The sequence below is a fragment of the Pristiophorus japonicus genome, chromosome 3 (genome assembly GCF_044704955.1).
Source record: "Pristiophorus japonicus isolate sPriJap1 chromosome 3, sPriJap1.hap1, whole genome shotgun sequence".
Classification (NCBI taxonomy): domain Eukaryota; kingdom Metazoa; phylum Chordata; class Chondrichthyes; family Pristiophoridae; genus Pristiophorus; species Pristiophorus japonicus.
Genome location: NC_091979.1, coordinates 66562686 through 66578077, shown reverse-complemented (window position 1 = coordinate 66578077; position 15392 = coordinate 66562686). Strand labels below are relative to the sequence as shown.

The 15392-nt window shown below is 48.3% G+C and overlaps 1 protein-coding gene across 7 annotated transcripts in view; it reads left to right on the top strand.

The window, feature by feature from the left end:
- The window catches only part of thsd7ba (thrombospondin, type I, domain containing 7Ba), a 1512301-nt gene that overhangs the window by 147622 nt on the left and 1349287 nt on the right, over positions 1–15392 (top strand). For all 7 annotated transcript variants that reach the window (XM_070875389.1, XM_070875388.1, XM_070875385.1 and 4 more), the window contains one exon: positions 1474–1648. In XM_070875389.1, the coding sequence (XP_070731490.1) occupies positions 1507–1648 (142 nt within the window). In that variant the 5' untranslated portion in view covers positions 1474–1506. The remainder of the gene's footprint in view (positions 1–1473; positions 1649–15392) is intronic.

Sequence of the window (15392 nt, the reverse complement as noted above, 5' to 3'; positions counted from 1 at the left end):
GAGCGGTCCAGGCATCGGTTTGTCTGTAGAAGATGGCATAGCTCTGTCAGCATTTCCCTTCAGAAGCGCAGCCTTCTCACACACTGCTCCTCTGAGAGCTGGAGGTATGAGCATTGATGCCTGTAAACCCATGGGGGGGCTAAACCCTCCACCCCAGACGTCTTCGGCTTCTCCTCATCTGTGGGCCCAATTGGCCAAGAGCCCTTCTTCTAGATTGACGCCGCCTGACAATGACATGCAGCATGATATTCTGGCAACCTAATACTTCCCCCATTAAATTCTCTCACTGATGTTTTAAGGACACTGTAATGGCAGATAACACTTCCATTTTCAAGTCGGAGCTTCACGCAGCGTGATGTGCGCAACTGTTGCCGTCAATGTGCCTTGCGATGTAGGATCCTCATCCGCACCCCCCCCATATGCCACTAAGATTGCCTGCTGCACCCTGAGGATGCCTGGTTTTTCCAATGTGGCCTGAGTCGGGCTTTTAATAAGGTGTTGGGGCTGAATTTTGCATCCGGGGCGCTAGCAGAGTGTTGCACGATGATTGTCGTCATGATCTCAGTGAAACTAGAGGGCAGGGCAGTAAGTTTTTTGCGTGCTGCAAACCATGAGCCAAATTTGCCGTCTGGGCGATATAAAAGCTGGACGTCCGCCATAATGCCTAGAAACAGGCAGGACGCTAACTGAGGCACAAGCAAGCCAAAAATCCAGCCCTATTAATCTATTACAGACCCAGACATGACTCAAGAAAAACCCCAGTGGTGGAGAAGTTTGGGAACCATGGGTCCAGTCATTTGCTCCTCCCAAGCATGCTACACTTACCACATGTAATGTTTCAAATTATTCATATACTGTATCAAAATACATTATTTTCTGAAAGCGATCTATCTAATTGAAATAAATCAATACGAACTGCTTCCACTGTCTCCCAAGGGAGCCTGTTCCATAGATTGATCACTCGCTCACCGAAATACTGTTTCTGCAGATTGGCTTTGAATTTTACCCCCTTTAAGCACAAACCGTGTCCTCTCATTCTACTGTTCTGGACAAGGTGAAATAGCTTGTCATGGTCTAAATTATCCAGTCCTTTTATCATTTTTTAGAATTCTAAAGATGGTAATCATATCCCTTCTTAACCTTAACTCTTCCAGCAAGAATGTGTCCAATTTACATAATCGTTCCTCACAATGCAATCCCTCTATCCGCTCAATTATTCTGGTTGCTCTCTTCTGTATCTACGTAGCAAAGTGGAGGCAAGAAATCTGGAATCCTTTTGAGAAATGACTGGATAAGCTACGATCGATCAAATGGTGGACTTCATCTGTATTTATCTTGTGGTCTTGTGATGATTTCTCTTTAAAGACTCTCTTTTATATAAAAAAAATGACATTATTTATGAATGCATTAGAAAACCAAGATAAAAGATGGCCATGTGGGAATCATTAAGCCTATTAATTGTTTTGTCTCCAGAAACTGAAGTGTTAAGACGAGATTCTCTGGACTATGAGCCTGAGAGATGAGTTTGGCCTGGTGGGAAGGACGTGGCAGAGTTTGAGAAAATCCGTGATGCTTTGGATCTTCATTTTTCTACAAACACAAGCTAATCTTGAAGCATCTAAAGAAACACAGTACATTTGGAGAACAGGTAAAGTTACAAAATAACCAAAATTAAGAGCCCAGCGCATACCTTTCTCTGTGTAATGGTTTATATCTTGACTTTACTAGTTTATTGATGGTTTATATCTTAACTTTACCGTTACTAGTTTATTGATTATATATGCATTTTAACAGACTTGTGGCTCCTGTAAGCCATTTCTGTTTTGCAATGTTGCAATAGACTGGAATAGCCTAACCTGTTTCCAAAATAACTACATATTTTCCACATCACACTTAGCAGTACATTTATTAATGCAAATGTTTCCAAACTATCAAAACAAGCATTGAGTACCTCTGTGAATAAGGCCTCGATAGCCACAGGTCAAGTTTTTATCACTTGTAATGAGTTTATATTAACCAAAGAAATTGTTAGTTGTCGTATTCACAAGTGGGGTTTTCTAAACATCTAGTCTTGCCAAATGCAGCAGGTGTATATTGGAATTACTGGTGAGTGTATAAGACTGATGGACTGGAAGCTATATAACTATAGCTTTGCATCATTTACATATTTGTCCTGTGGTGCTGCTTTTGTAGTAAAATTCATGTCTTGACTTTGAACTGTAAATTGTGCAAATCATTTGTTGTTATTGTCCAGGTCCTTCTTGTCATTGACTATTGACACTATGATCTATTTATATAGGCCCCTATTTTCCACCTTCACAAATTTTGGCGCCCACGTATGATAACGTACATTTTATTCCTCCCTGTTTACGCTCAACAAAACGGTAGTTTCCACAAAGCAAAAGTTATTTTTAGCGCCACGCTACCCGAAGAGAATTCTGGGGGCAGAGCTTGTAGTGTGCGCCGAAATATCTCTGCGCATGCGCTGGAAGTTTAAAAAGCCCCTTTCATGAATGGAATCAATGGCAGGTTTTTTAGCGAGGCGGAGGCATTAACAAAGGCATTAAAAGATAGAAAAGTTAATCTAGTGAATAAATGTGTTAACTTTATTATAAAATATGTAGTTTAAAAATAAATACATTTAAATCTTGCACAGAAAAGTTTTTTTTTAAATCGTATGCCTCTTCAGCTGCACTGCTGTTACAGGGGTCCAAGGATTGCATTTTCCTCTCTTCTTCAATCCCCACCTAGCCCCGGCGCAAGTGGGATACCTGCCAAAAATATTTAAATTAGCACAGCCCCAGAAAATTTTATGAAATCCTCAATGGCAAGGTGCAAAGGCCTTCACACAGACTTCGCATGCGGATACTGTACTCACTGAGCGAAAAAATTTAAATCAGATGCAACCCCCAATTGCGCACGAGATTGCAATGGACCGGGAGTGGGGAAGCCATTAGGCCCAGGATTGCAGCAGGCCTGAGCGCCGATTTCTTTAAGTTAAGGTAGGCTTTTTTACAATGGTTTCTAAAGTCACTCTACGCCATTTAAAAAAAAATCGTTGTTGGGAAAACTGGCATAAATGGCCAGAAACGGCACGGAATCCCTTTTAAACACAGACCAGCGGCAAAACATCTGGCGCATAAAATCTGGCGCTGACAGTCGGAGCCGACGTCAAAACTTTGTGTAAAATTTCAAAATATCGATTACTCTTTTAAAAAAAAAAGTCGGCGGGTGCCAAAATAACGGCTCCCAATGATGACGAAAATTTGCCCCATAGTGCCTTTAATATACGAAATAGCCAAAGGCATTTCAGAGAATTGGTTGCTGAACAGTAGTATAAGAGTTAGGATAGATGATTGAAAGCATAGGAGAAATGCAGGGAGAAAGGTAACAAGAGAGAGAGATTTTTGGGAGGAGATCCTAGAGTCGGGCTGAGATAACTGAAGATTCTGCCATGAATGATACAACAGAGAGACAGGGGCCTGCGGTGGAGGTTGGAATTGTTAGACCAAAAAACACAGTCTGGGATGCAAGGTGAGTTAAGGGAAGTATTGTGGAGGTCAAAATAAGTGATCTTGGTGATGGATAATATATTGGGCTTAGACTTAGGGGCGAAAATTGGCCATTGCCGGAAATGAGGCGCACCAACCATTTTCAATGTGTTCTGACCACCTCACCTCCGGGGATTTTTTTCGAGTGGGGCAGAAGTGGCTGCTTCACGGGGGCTGTAAGTGGTTTCCCTTAGGTGTTTTCGACGCACTCCCATGTTACAATAGTTCTAGACCTGGAAGTGATTACTGTACTGAACAGATGAATGAGTCATGGACAAGTACCTCGGTCTCAACCGGCAATGCTTTATTAAAGCTACCTCAACACAGCAAAACTACAAGTAAACACAGTGACGATATAGTACAATACATTACCCTGGTGTGTCTAAACCACCCCTATCGCAAAGTACCCAACATCTAAACCCTCTACTCGGATCCACAGTGTACCCCTGAATCTGTACCGACCAGCTGGGCGTACCCCTATGCTCCTTGCAGCAAAACCTCCCCACTAAAACCCTTACTAAGGCTTGGTTGGGAGAACACACGACATCTTCTCACACAGTGGCTGTGATCATAAAGATGCATGGACAGGGATGATGCTCACCGATTCGTTGGCTTACTCGCTGCTTCTCCTGGTGAAAACGTGTCTCTTCTGGTTCCGTACTGGTTTCTTCTCTTCGTCCCAGACGGTGTGCGCGGTCCTTGTGGAGGTGAAGCAAGAGAGAGAGAGATGTAGCCATTCGGCCCTCTTTTATATCCCCAGTTAGTTTGCCTTTTCTGGCCGAATAAAGTTTTTCCTTGTTTCGAGGCTTCCTGTTTTGAGTCCAGTGATGGCGTTTCGCTTCCAACCAGTCTGGGTCTTAATGGCTTTGAATTGTTCTGATTTCCCGCCTCTCGGGGTTATCTCATCCAGGTAATGGCTTGATCACTGATCAGTTTATATCTGATCTAACTCTGACGAGTTCACATTGCTTAACAATGGACCATCCATCTTTGCCCATTACCTGTGATGAGTTGCCTTATCTTGGCCATTGTAACTTCCCAGACCACCCCCGCCCATCAGGTGTGGATTTCGAGTACAACATAGAAAAGTACCTGAGTCCCTCCCACAAATAGGCTTCCAGTTTTTTTTCTGCAGTGAGCAACATTAAAATGCAATGTCCAAATAATATCCAACAATCCTTGGGGAGCCGATGCCTACAGGGTGGAAGTGGGGCGGGGCAGAGTGGCCGTCAATAGCGGGGCAGAAGTGGGGACGGTGTTGAGGCTGTCAGTCATCAGCGCTGTGCTGATGACATCATCACGCTAGCACATCACAATGTCTCTCCACTTCAGTTAAAGGGGAGAGCCGCTGAAAACTCTGCAGCCACTTTAGTGGCAAACACTGGGCCACCAGGGAGGGTAATGGCCAGGCCAGCAGCCTGGCACCCAAGAGGGGCTGCTAGGCTGCCTGTTGGCGGCCCGGCCGAACCCGCGGCCATAATTGTCGGACTGTCCTGGCAGACGGCCGACAAAAAAAAAATAAAATGGCCGGTCCGCTATGCCACAGAGGGTGTACCGACAGGGGCACCGATCAGCGGCAAGGCCACTCCCGCGGGGTAATACCGGGAAAGGGGAAATTTCCCAAGGGACAATTTCCCGAGGGGGTCCCTGCCAGTCGGGAAGATGTTGGTACATGCACACTGCAGCAGGAAAACAGGCAGAGCAGTCCCGGGCACAGCTCCAAAATTCACAAAGGGCAGTTTCCAAAATGGCGGTCCCTCTCCGGAGAGTTGGCGGCCATTCCGCGCTGCCCCATGGCCGCCATTCTCAGGCGGCTAGAGGCCTTTTTGAAGGGGCAATTTCGGCCCCTTAGTTTCGGATTGAGTAGAATTAAGGTGTCACACTCAGGCTATTTTAGAACCAGTGAAAGAAAGTCTTAAAGCAAATTGATTAGGGACAGGTCGGTGACGGGAAGAATCTCAGTTGAGGACCAATAGGAAGCATTTAAAGGCTGAGTATGCAGAATAATTACATACAAAGGGCTAATAAACACAGATTAAAGAAGTGTGACCCTACACAGAATAATAAAATAAATGAGGTGAAGGAAGCAACCAAAGACAACTCCAGAAGGTCTGTGGTAGGAATAGTGAGGGAATCCACTGGGGAAAAATAAAGAAACCTCTTAAACAAAAATGTAGAAGAAAGCCATCGGAGGGGTAAAGATGGAATTATAAATGAGCCTAGTTGTGGAAGCCAAATGTAAATGCGTTACAGCAGAAGAATTGAGCAATTGCACATTCAAAGTACACTTTTGTAAACTGTGTGTTCTGGTGAATTTGTTAGTTTGTTAATTGCTACAAAAAATAAGCATTTTGTCCATTGCAAAAAAACAGTCCCAATGACAGCTAATTGGTTCTGCATTACTTTTAAACTGTAATTTTATTGCTGTAAGGGAAATCTATTAATTGGTAGAGAAAATCTGATCTCGCTCATAAGCACTAATTTGAATACAAATCCTCTGCAGAATTTTCCTTTGAATCTTTTGAAGGAAATAACTTTCAGTCCAAAAAAGTGATTTTTGCACAATATGCTAAGCGCTCTTAACTAATCTAAATATATTATTCAATTACCTTCCAATTTGACAAGCTGACCAATAGACCTGCTTTCATCACAGGTATTGGGCTAAACAAACTGGAAGCAATACGGTGGAGGAGGATTTCCTGGAGTGCATAAGGGATGGTTTTCTAAACCAATATGTCGAGGAACCAATTAGGGGGGAGGCCATCTTAGACTGGGTGTTGTGTAATGAGAGAGGATTAATTAGCAATCTCATTGTGTGAGGCCCCTTGGGGAAGAGTGACCATAATATGGTGGAATTCTACATTAGGATGGAGAATGAAACAGTCAATTCAGAGAACATGTTCCAGAACTTAAATAAGGGTAACTTTGAAGGTCTGAGGCGTGAATTGGCTAGGATAGATTGGCGAATGATACTTAAGGGGTTGACTGTGGATGGGCAATGGCAGACATTTAGAGACTGCATGGATGAATTACAACAATTGTACATTCCTGTCTGGCGTAAAAATAAAAAAGGGAAGGTGGCTCAACCGTGGCTATCGAGGGAAATCAGGGATAGTATTAAAGCCAAGGAAGTGGCATACAAATTGGCCAGAAATAGCAGCGAACCCGGGGACTGGGAGAAATTTAGAACTCAGCAGAGGAGGACAAAGGGTTTGATTAGGGCAGGGAAAATGGAGTACGAGAAGAAGCTTGCAGGGAACATTAAGACGGATTGCAAAAGTTTCTATAGGTATGTAAAGAGAAAAAGGTTAGAAAAGACAAATGTAGGTCTCCTGCAGTCAGAATCAGGGGAAGTCATAACGGGGAACAAAGAAATGGCAGACCAATTGAACAAGTACTTTGGTTCGGTATTCACTAAGGAGGACACAAACAACCTTCCGGATATAAAAGGGGTCAGAGGGTCTAGTAAGGAGGAGGAACTGAGGGAAATCCTTATTAGTCGGGAAATTGTGTTGGGGAAATTGATGGGATTGAAGGCAGATAAATCCCCAGGGCCTGATGGACTGCATCCCAGAGTACTTAAGGAGTTGGCCTTGGAAATAGCGGATGCATTGACAGTCATTTTCCAACATTCCATTGACTCTGGATCAGTTCCTATCGAGTGGAGGGTAGCCAATGTAACCCCACTTTTTAAAAAAGGAGGGAGAGAGAAAACAGGGAATTATAGACCGGTCAGCCTGACCTCAGTAGTGGGTAAAATGATGGAATCAATTATTAAGGATGTCATAGCAGCGCATTTGGAAAGAGGTGACATGATAGGTCCTAGTCAGCATGGATTTGTGAAAGGGAAATCATGCTTGACAAATCTTCTGGAATTTTTTGAAGATGTTTCCAGTAGAGTGGACAAGGGAGAACCAGTTGATGTGGTATATTTGGACTTTCAGAAGGCTTTCGACAAGGTCCCATACAAGAGATTAATGTGCAAAGTTAAAGCACATGGGATTGGGGGTAGTGTGCTGACATGGATTGAGAACTGGTTGTCAGACAGGAAGCAAAGAGTAGGAGTAAATGGGTACTTTTCAGAATGGCAGGCAGTGACTAGTGGGGTACCGCAAGGTTCTGTGCTCGGGCCCCAGCTGTTTATACTGTACATTAATGATTTAATGAGGGGATTAAATGTAGTATCTCCAAATTTGCGGATGACACAAAGTTAGGTGGCAGTGTGAGCTGCGAGGAGGATGCTATGAGGCTGCAGAGTGACTTGGATAGGTTAGGTGAGTGGGCAAATGCATGGCAGATGAAGTATAATGTGGATAAATGTGAGGTTATCCACTTTGGTGGTAAAAACAGAGAGACAGACTATTATCTGAATGGTGAAAGATTAGGAAAAGGGGAGGTGCAATGAGACCTGGGTGTCATGGTACATCAGTCATTGAAGGTTGGCATGCAGGTACAGCAGGCGGTTAAGAAAGCAAATGGTATGTTGGCCTTCATAGCGAGGGGATTTGAGTACAGGGGCAGGGAGGTGTTGCTAAAGTTAACAGGGCCTTGGTGAGGCCACACCTGGAGTATTGTGTACAGTTTTGGTCTCCTAACTTGAGGAAGGACATTCTTGCTATTGAGGGAGTGCAGCGAAGGTTCACCAGACTGATTCCCGGGATGGCGGGACTGACCTATCAAGAAAGATTGGATCAACTGGGCTTGTATTCACTGGAGTTCAGAAGAATGAGAGGGGACCTCATAGAAACGTTTAAAATTCTGATGGGTTCAGACAGGTTAGATGCAGGAAGAATGTTCCCAATGTTGTGGAAGTCCAGAACCAGGGGTCACAGTCTAAGGAGAAAGGGTAAGCCATTTAGGACCGAGATGAGGAGAAACTTCTTCACCCAGAGAGTGGTGAACCTGTGGAATTCTCTACCACAGAAAGTTGTTGAGGCCAATTCACTAAACATATTCAAAAAGGAGTTAGATGAAGTCCTTACTACTCGGGGGATCAAGGGGTATGGCGAGAAAGCAGGAATGGGGTACTGAAGTTACATGTTCAGCCATGAACTCATTGAATGGCGTTGCAGGCTAGAAGGGCCGAATGGCCTACTCCTGCACCTATTTTCGATGTTTCTATTTTTCTATATAATGGTGCAGCAGATGCATTATGTTACACAGATGCCTGTATACTACTGTGTCACATCAAGTTTCACATATTCAAATCTATGCGTGTTGTTAACTGAAATAATCATTACCTGAAAGAATGCAAAAGGCAGGAGGCAACAGAGCAGAGTAGCACTGGGTTAAGTGTAAACTACAGGGTGATAGAAAGGGACAATATGTATGAATATAAGGGGGCTGCAGGAGGGGTCAAAACTAAAAATCATGGTTTAAAAACTAGTATTAAAACACTCGACCTCAACGCACGCAGCATTCGAAATAAAGTAAGTGAGTTGACGGCACAAATCATTACAAATGGGTATGATTTGGTGGCCATTACAGAAACATGGTTGCAGGGGGGCAAAGACTGGGAATTAAACATACAGGGGTATCTGACAATTCAGAAAGATAGACAAGAAGGGAAAGGAGGTGGGGTAGCTCTGTTAATAAAGGATGATATCAGGGCAGTTGTGAGAGACGATATTGGCTCTAATGAACAAAATGTTGAATCATTGTGGGTGGAGATTAGAGATAGTAAGAGGAAAAAGTCACTGGTGTGTGTAGTTTATAGGCCCCCAAATAATAACTTCACGGTGGGGCGGGCAATAATCAAGGGAATAATGGAGGCATGTGAAAAAGGAACGGCAGTAGTCATGGGGGATTTTAACCTACATATCGATTGGTCAAATCAAATCGCACGGGGTAGCCTTGAGGAGGAATTCATAGAATGCATACGGGATTGTTTCTTAGAACAGTATGCTACAGAACCTACAAGGAAGCAAGCTATCTTAGATCTGGTCCTGTGTAATGAGACAGGAATAATAAACGATCTCCTCGTAAAAGACCCTCTTGGAATGAGGGATCACAGTATGGTTGAATTTGTAATACAGTTTGAGGGTGAGGAAGTAGTGACTCAAACGAGCATACTATGCTTAAACAAAGGGGACGACAGTGGGATGAGGGCAGAGTTGGCTAAATTAGACTGGAACCACAGACTAAACGGTGGCAAAATTGAGAAACAGTGGAGGACTTTTAAGGAGCTCTTTCATAGTGCTCAATAAAAATATATTCCAGTGAAAAAGAAGGGCGATAAAAGAAGGGATAACCAGCCGTGGATAACCAAGGAAATAAAGGAGAGTATCAAATTAAAAACCATGCGAATAAGGTGGCCAAGGTTAGTGGGAAACTAGAAGATTGGGAAAATTTTAAACGACAGCAAAGAATGACTAAGAAAGCAATAAAGAAAGGAAAGATAGATTACGAAAGTAAACTTGCGCAAAACATAAAAACAGATAGTAAAAACTTTTACTGATGTATAAAACGGAAAAGAGAGACTAAAGTAAATGTTGGTCCCTTAAAAGATGAGAAGGGGGATTTAATAATGGGAAATGTGGAAATGGCTGAGAACTTAAACAATTATTTTGCTTCCGTCTTCACAGTGGAAGACACAAAAACCATGCCAAAAATTGCTGGTCACGGGAATGTGGGAAGGGAGGACCTTGAGATAATCACTATCACGAGGGGGATAGTGCTGGACAGGCTAATGGGACTCAAGGTAGACAAGTCCCCTGGTCCGGATGAAATGCATCCCAGGGTATTAAAAGAGATGGCAGAAGTTATAGCAGATGCATTCGTTATAATCTACCAAAATTCTCTGTACTCTGGGGAGGTACCAGCGGATTGGAAAGCAGCTAATGTAACGCCTCTGTTTAAAAAAAGGGGGCAGACAAAAGGCAGGTAATTATAGGCTGGTTAGTTTAACATCTGTAGTGGGGCAAATGCTTGAAGCTATCATTAAGGAAGAAATAGCAGGACATCCAGATAGAAATAGTGCAATCAAGCAGACGCAACATGGATTCATGAAGGGGAAATCATGTTGAACTAATTTACTGGAATTCTTTGAGGATATCACAAGCATGGTGGATAGACGTTTACCGATGGATGTGGTGTGTTTAGATTTCCAAAAGGCATTCGATAAGGTGCCACACAAAAGGTTACTGCAGAAGATAAAGGTATGCGGAGTCAGAGGAAATGTATTAGCATGGATAGAGAATTGGCTGGCTAACAGAAAGCAGAGAGTCGGGATAAATGGATCCTTTTCGGGCTGGAAATCGGTGGTAAGTTGTGTGCCGCAGGGATCGGTGCTGGGACCACAACTGTTTACAATATACATAGATGACCTAGAAGAGGGGACAGAGTGTAGTGCAACAAAATTTGCAGATGACGCAAAGATTAGTGGGAAAGCAGGTTGTGTAGAGGACACAGAGAGGCTGCAAAGAGATTTAGATAGGTTAAGCGAATGGGCTAAGGTTTGGCAGATGGAATACAATGTTGAAAATGTGAGGTCATCCACCTTGGGAAAAAAAAACAGTAAAATGGAATATTATTTGAATGGGGAGAAATTACAACATGCTGCGGTGCAGAGGGACCTGGGGGTCCTTGTGCATGAAACTCTTTTTGGGAGTAAACAAAAAACATTAAACCGTGCCCCCCCGATCTGGGGGAAACACCAAACATTTACAGGCTTTTTTTTTGGCACAAAAACATTTTTTTTTCCAAGTGCCCCCTATAAAAGGGGAGGGGGACACTAAAAGCACTGGCAATTAAAACAAATTAACTTAAAAAACATAAAATCAAATTAAAATTTGGTTGCCGGGCGTGATGATGCACTCCAGTCCCTCCGGTGCCCACCTCTCGCGGAAGGCCGCGAGCGTACCGGTGGACACCGCATGCTCCATCTCCAGGGACACCCTGGACTGGATGTAGGCACGGAAGAGAGGCAGGCAGTCCAGCTGAACGACCCCCTCGACCGCCCGCTTCCTGGACCGGCTGATGGCACCCTTGGCTGTGCCCAGGAGCAGTCCTACGAGGAGGCCCTCGGACCTACCCGCTCCCCTCCGCACAGGGTGCCCAAAGATCAGGAGAGTGGGACTGAAGTGCAGCCAGAATTTCAGGAGCAGCCCCTTCAAATAATGGAACAGGGGCTGCAACCTCGTGCACTCAATAAAAACATGGAACACGGACTCTTCCAGACCGCAGAAATTGCAAGCAGCCTGGGAGCCCGTCAACCGGCTTAAAAATTTATTGCACAGCACTGCTCCGTGCACCACCCTCCAGGCCAAGTCCCCGACAAATAGTGGGAGGACCCCTGCGTAGAGTGCCCTCCATCGGGGACCCCCGCCTCCTCCGGACGGCAAGATGGTACGCCATGGCGTGTCCGGACAGCAGGCGAGGATGGCAAAGTTGAGAGTGTGCAGGAGCAGCCAGTACAGAAAACCACTCTGCGCGGAACTGAAAGGCATGGAGGGGATTTCCCCGAGGCGGCTCAAGTTGTGAGGCGCCGGCCCCCGAGGGAGGTTCCGGGGTTTGGCGCCGATGAGGAATTCCGTCCGGACGGGGGTCAGTTCGGACGGGATCTCCCCACGTGCTTGAGCCTCCTCGATGCACCTGACGGAGTCGGGGCCCAGAGTTCTTTTTAGCGACTTGATGGCATCGGCCACGTGGCGGACGTTGGCAGAATTTAGGCGCCGCGCCAGCGTGTCTGGCGCCATCCAGCCCGCTCCTCCGCCATCGAGCAGGTCCCTGACCCTGGACACCTCACCAGCCACAGCCCTCTCTTCCGACCGCCACCAAAAACCTCGGTCGTGGAGGTACGGATTCCTGAGCAGCGGTTCCTGCAGGACGGCTGCCACTCCAGCCGGTGGAGAGCTGCGCTTGGTGGAGACTTTGTTCCAGACCCTGATGAGTTCCTAGTAAAAGACAGGCAGCTCGCGGAGGGCGGTCCTGACGCCCCCCACACTCACAAACAGGAGCTGCATGTCGTAGTTGAGGCCGTGCTGCTGGCGGAAGAAATACATCGCCAGAGCACGCCACCTAGGAGGGGGCTCAATGTAAAGGTACCTCTGCAGGGTCTGAAGACGGAAAGTCGCGAGCTGGGCGCTGACGCACACCAACGACTGACCGCCCTCCCCAAGCGGGAGACTCAAGACCGCGGCAGAGACCCAGTGCTTCCTGTTGTTCCAGAAGAAGTCCACCAGCTTCTTCTGTATCTTGGCGACAAACGCAGGGGCAGGGGTCAAAGTGACCAGCCGGTACCACAACATGGCGGCCACCAGCTGGTTTATGACTAGCGCTTGACCCCTGTAGGACAGCACTCTGAGCAGTCCTGTCCAGCGCCCAAGGCGAGCGGCGACCTTGGCCTCCAGCTCCTGCCAGTTCGCCGGCCAGGCTTTCTCGTCGGGGCTAAGGTAGACTCCCAGATAGAGGAGATGGGTCGTGCTCCAGGCAAAAGGCCTGAGCTCCTCCGGCAGGGAGTCCACCCGCCACTGACCCACCAGGAGTCCGGAACATTTCTCCCAGTTGATCCTGGCAGAGGACGCGGCCGAGTAAATCTCCTGGCACTCACGCATCCTCCGCAGGTCAGCGGGATCCTCTACCGCGAGGAGCACGTCATCGGCGTAAGCCGAGAGGACGACCTCCACGCCCGGCCCTTGCAGAGCCAGTCCCGTCAACCTCGTCCGCAAGAGGCGCAGGAAAGGCTCCACGCTGACGGCATATAACTGGCCGGACATGGGGCATCCCTGGCGCACCCCTCTCCCAAAGCGAAGGGGCGCCGTCAAGGACCCGTTAACCTTAATCAGACACTCTGCGGCGGCGTACAAAAGTGGGATCCGGGCGACGAAATGCGTCCCGAACTAGAAAGCGCGCAGAGTTCCGAGCAGATAGTCGTGATCCACCCTGTCGAACGCCTTCTCTTGGTCGAGGGATAGGAAGGCGACCGACAGACCAGCCTCCTGGGAGCAGACATCGCCCTGGCGAAGATTTTGTCGTCCGTGCTGAGGAGGGAGACCGGGCGCCAGTTCTTAAGGAGGCGGAGATCGCCCTTCTTAGGCAGCAGGACGATGACTGCCCTGCGCCAAGAGAGGGGCATCTCCCCGGTCGCCAGACTTTGCCCCAGGACCCGTCGCCCCCCAGGACGTCTCAGAACGCCCTGTGGAACTCCACGGTCAGCCCGTCCAGCCCCGGGGCTTTTCCCCTCGAGAGCCGGTCAAGGGCGCCGGTCAGCTCCGCCAGGCTTAGCGGAGCTTCCAGATTTTCGGCGCCCTCTGGGCTGACCTTCGGCAGGTCCTCCCACAAAACTCTACGCGCTTACTCGCTGGACGGCTCCGGAGAGAACAGAGCCCCGCAATATTCACGGGCCCTGTTGTTGATGCCCTCCGGATCCGAGATGAGAGAGCCGGCCAGCACCGTCAAGAGCTGCTTACGGACACTCTGTCTTTTTTCCAGCAAGTAGAAGAAGGGCGAGCCGCGGTCCAGATCCCGCAGGAACCGGATCCGCGACCTCACGAACGCGCCTCGGGACCCGACGAGCTGCAGGTCCTTCAGCGCGGCCTTCTTCGCTTCGTACACCGTCCGCAGGGCCGGGTCCCCGACGACTTGACCGAGACGGGACTCCAGGTCGAGCACCTCTTTTTCTAGGCGCCCGACCCTGGCCGCCCGCCTCTTGGTCGACCCCCTCGCGTACTCTTGACAGAAGACGCGGACGTGAGCCTTGCCCACGTCCCACCATAGCCTCAAGGAGGGGAAGCCCCCTGCTTCTTTCTCCAGTTGGCCCAGAATCGATGGAACGAGTCCTGGAACCGCACGTCCTCCAGCAGCCGGTTGTTAAAGTGCCAGTACCCGGACCCCGTCCTCACGCGGAGCGAAGCGAGCTCCGCCCACACCAGGTGGTGGTCCGAACACGGCACCGGCCGCATGGTGGTCGCCGGGACGCAGGAAACGTACGCCCGAGACACGTAAAGGCGGTCGACTCCGGACCATCCTACTCCAGGCCTCACCCAAGTAAAGGCGCTGGAGTCGGGATGGAGATTTCGCCAGACGTCCACCAAGTCGAAGGACCCGACCAGGTCCCTCAACTTCTCCATCGCCGTCATGCTCTGCGGGGCACCGGAGCGGTCCCTCGCCTCGAGGGTGCAGTTAAAATCCCCCCCGAGGACAATGCAGTCGCCGACGTCGACGGAGCCAAGAAGAGCGGACACCTCTTCGAAGAAGCATGTTTGCTGCGGTCCGGGCTGAGGGGCGTACACGTTCACGAGATGGAGCGGCACGTCCCCCAGGCGAACTGTTACATGCAGCAAGCGGCCTGGCACGGGCTCCTCGACCCCCAAGATCTCCGGCTGAAAATGCGGGGCCAGCAAGATGGCCACCCCACTAGAAATGGCGGTGAGGTGGCTCATGCGGACCTCTCCTTGCCATTCCAGGAGCCACGTGGCTTCGTCTCCCGGAACGGTGTGGGTTTCTTGCAGGAAGCACGCCACATATTTCCCCTCCCGCAGGAGCGAAAAATTGTTAAATCTACGGCGGCCTCTCTGCCGCCGTTGATGTTGAGTCGGGCTATGGTTATCTTCATGACTAGAGCATAGTGCAACCTCTACCTAACCTATTGTGGGGGGGGGGGGGGTAGTGGAGTCGTTTGTTGACCTCCACTCCTTCAGCAGCCCAGCGAGGAACTTTTTGAGCCGGCGCAGCTCAAGGCCTTGCGCCTTTGATAAGGGCCCGCCCGCGGCCATGGTTTTAGCGGCGGCGCGGACGGAAGCGATGAGCAGCCCCGGCTCGGACCATCTTTCCCGGGCCAGATGGGTTCGGTTGCGGCGACCCTGGCTCTGGACCAAAAAGTCCCGGAGATCCTCTACGGGA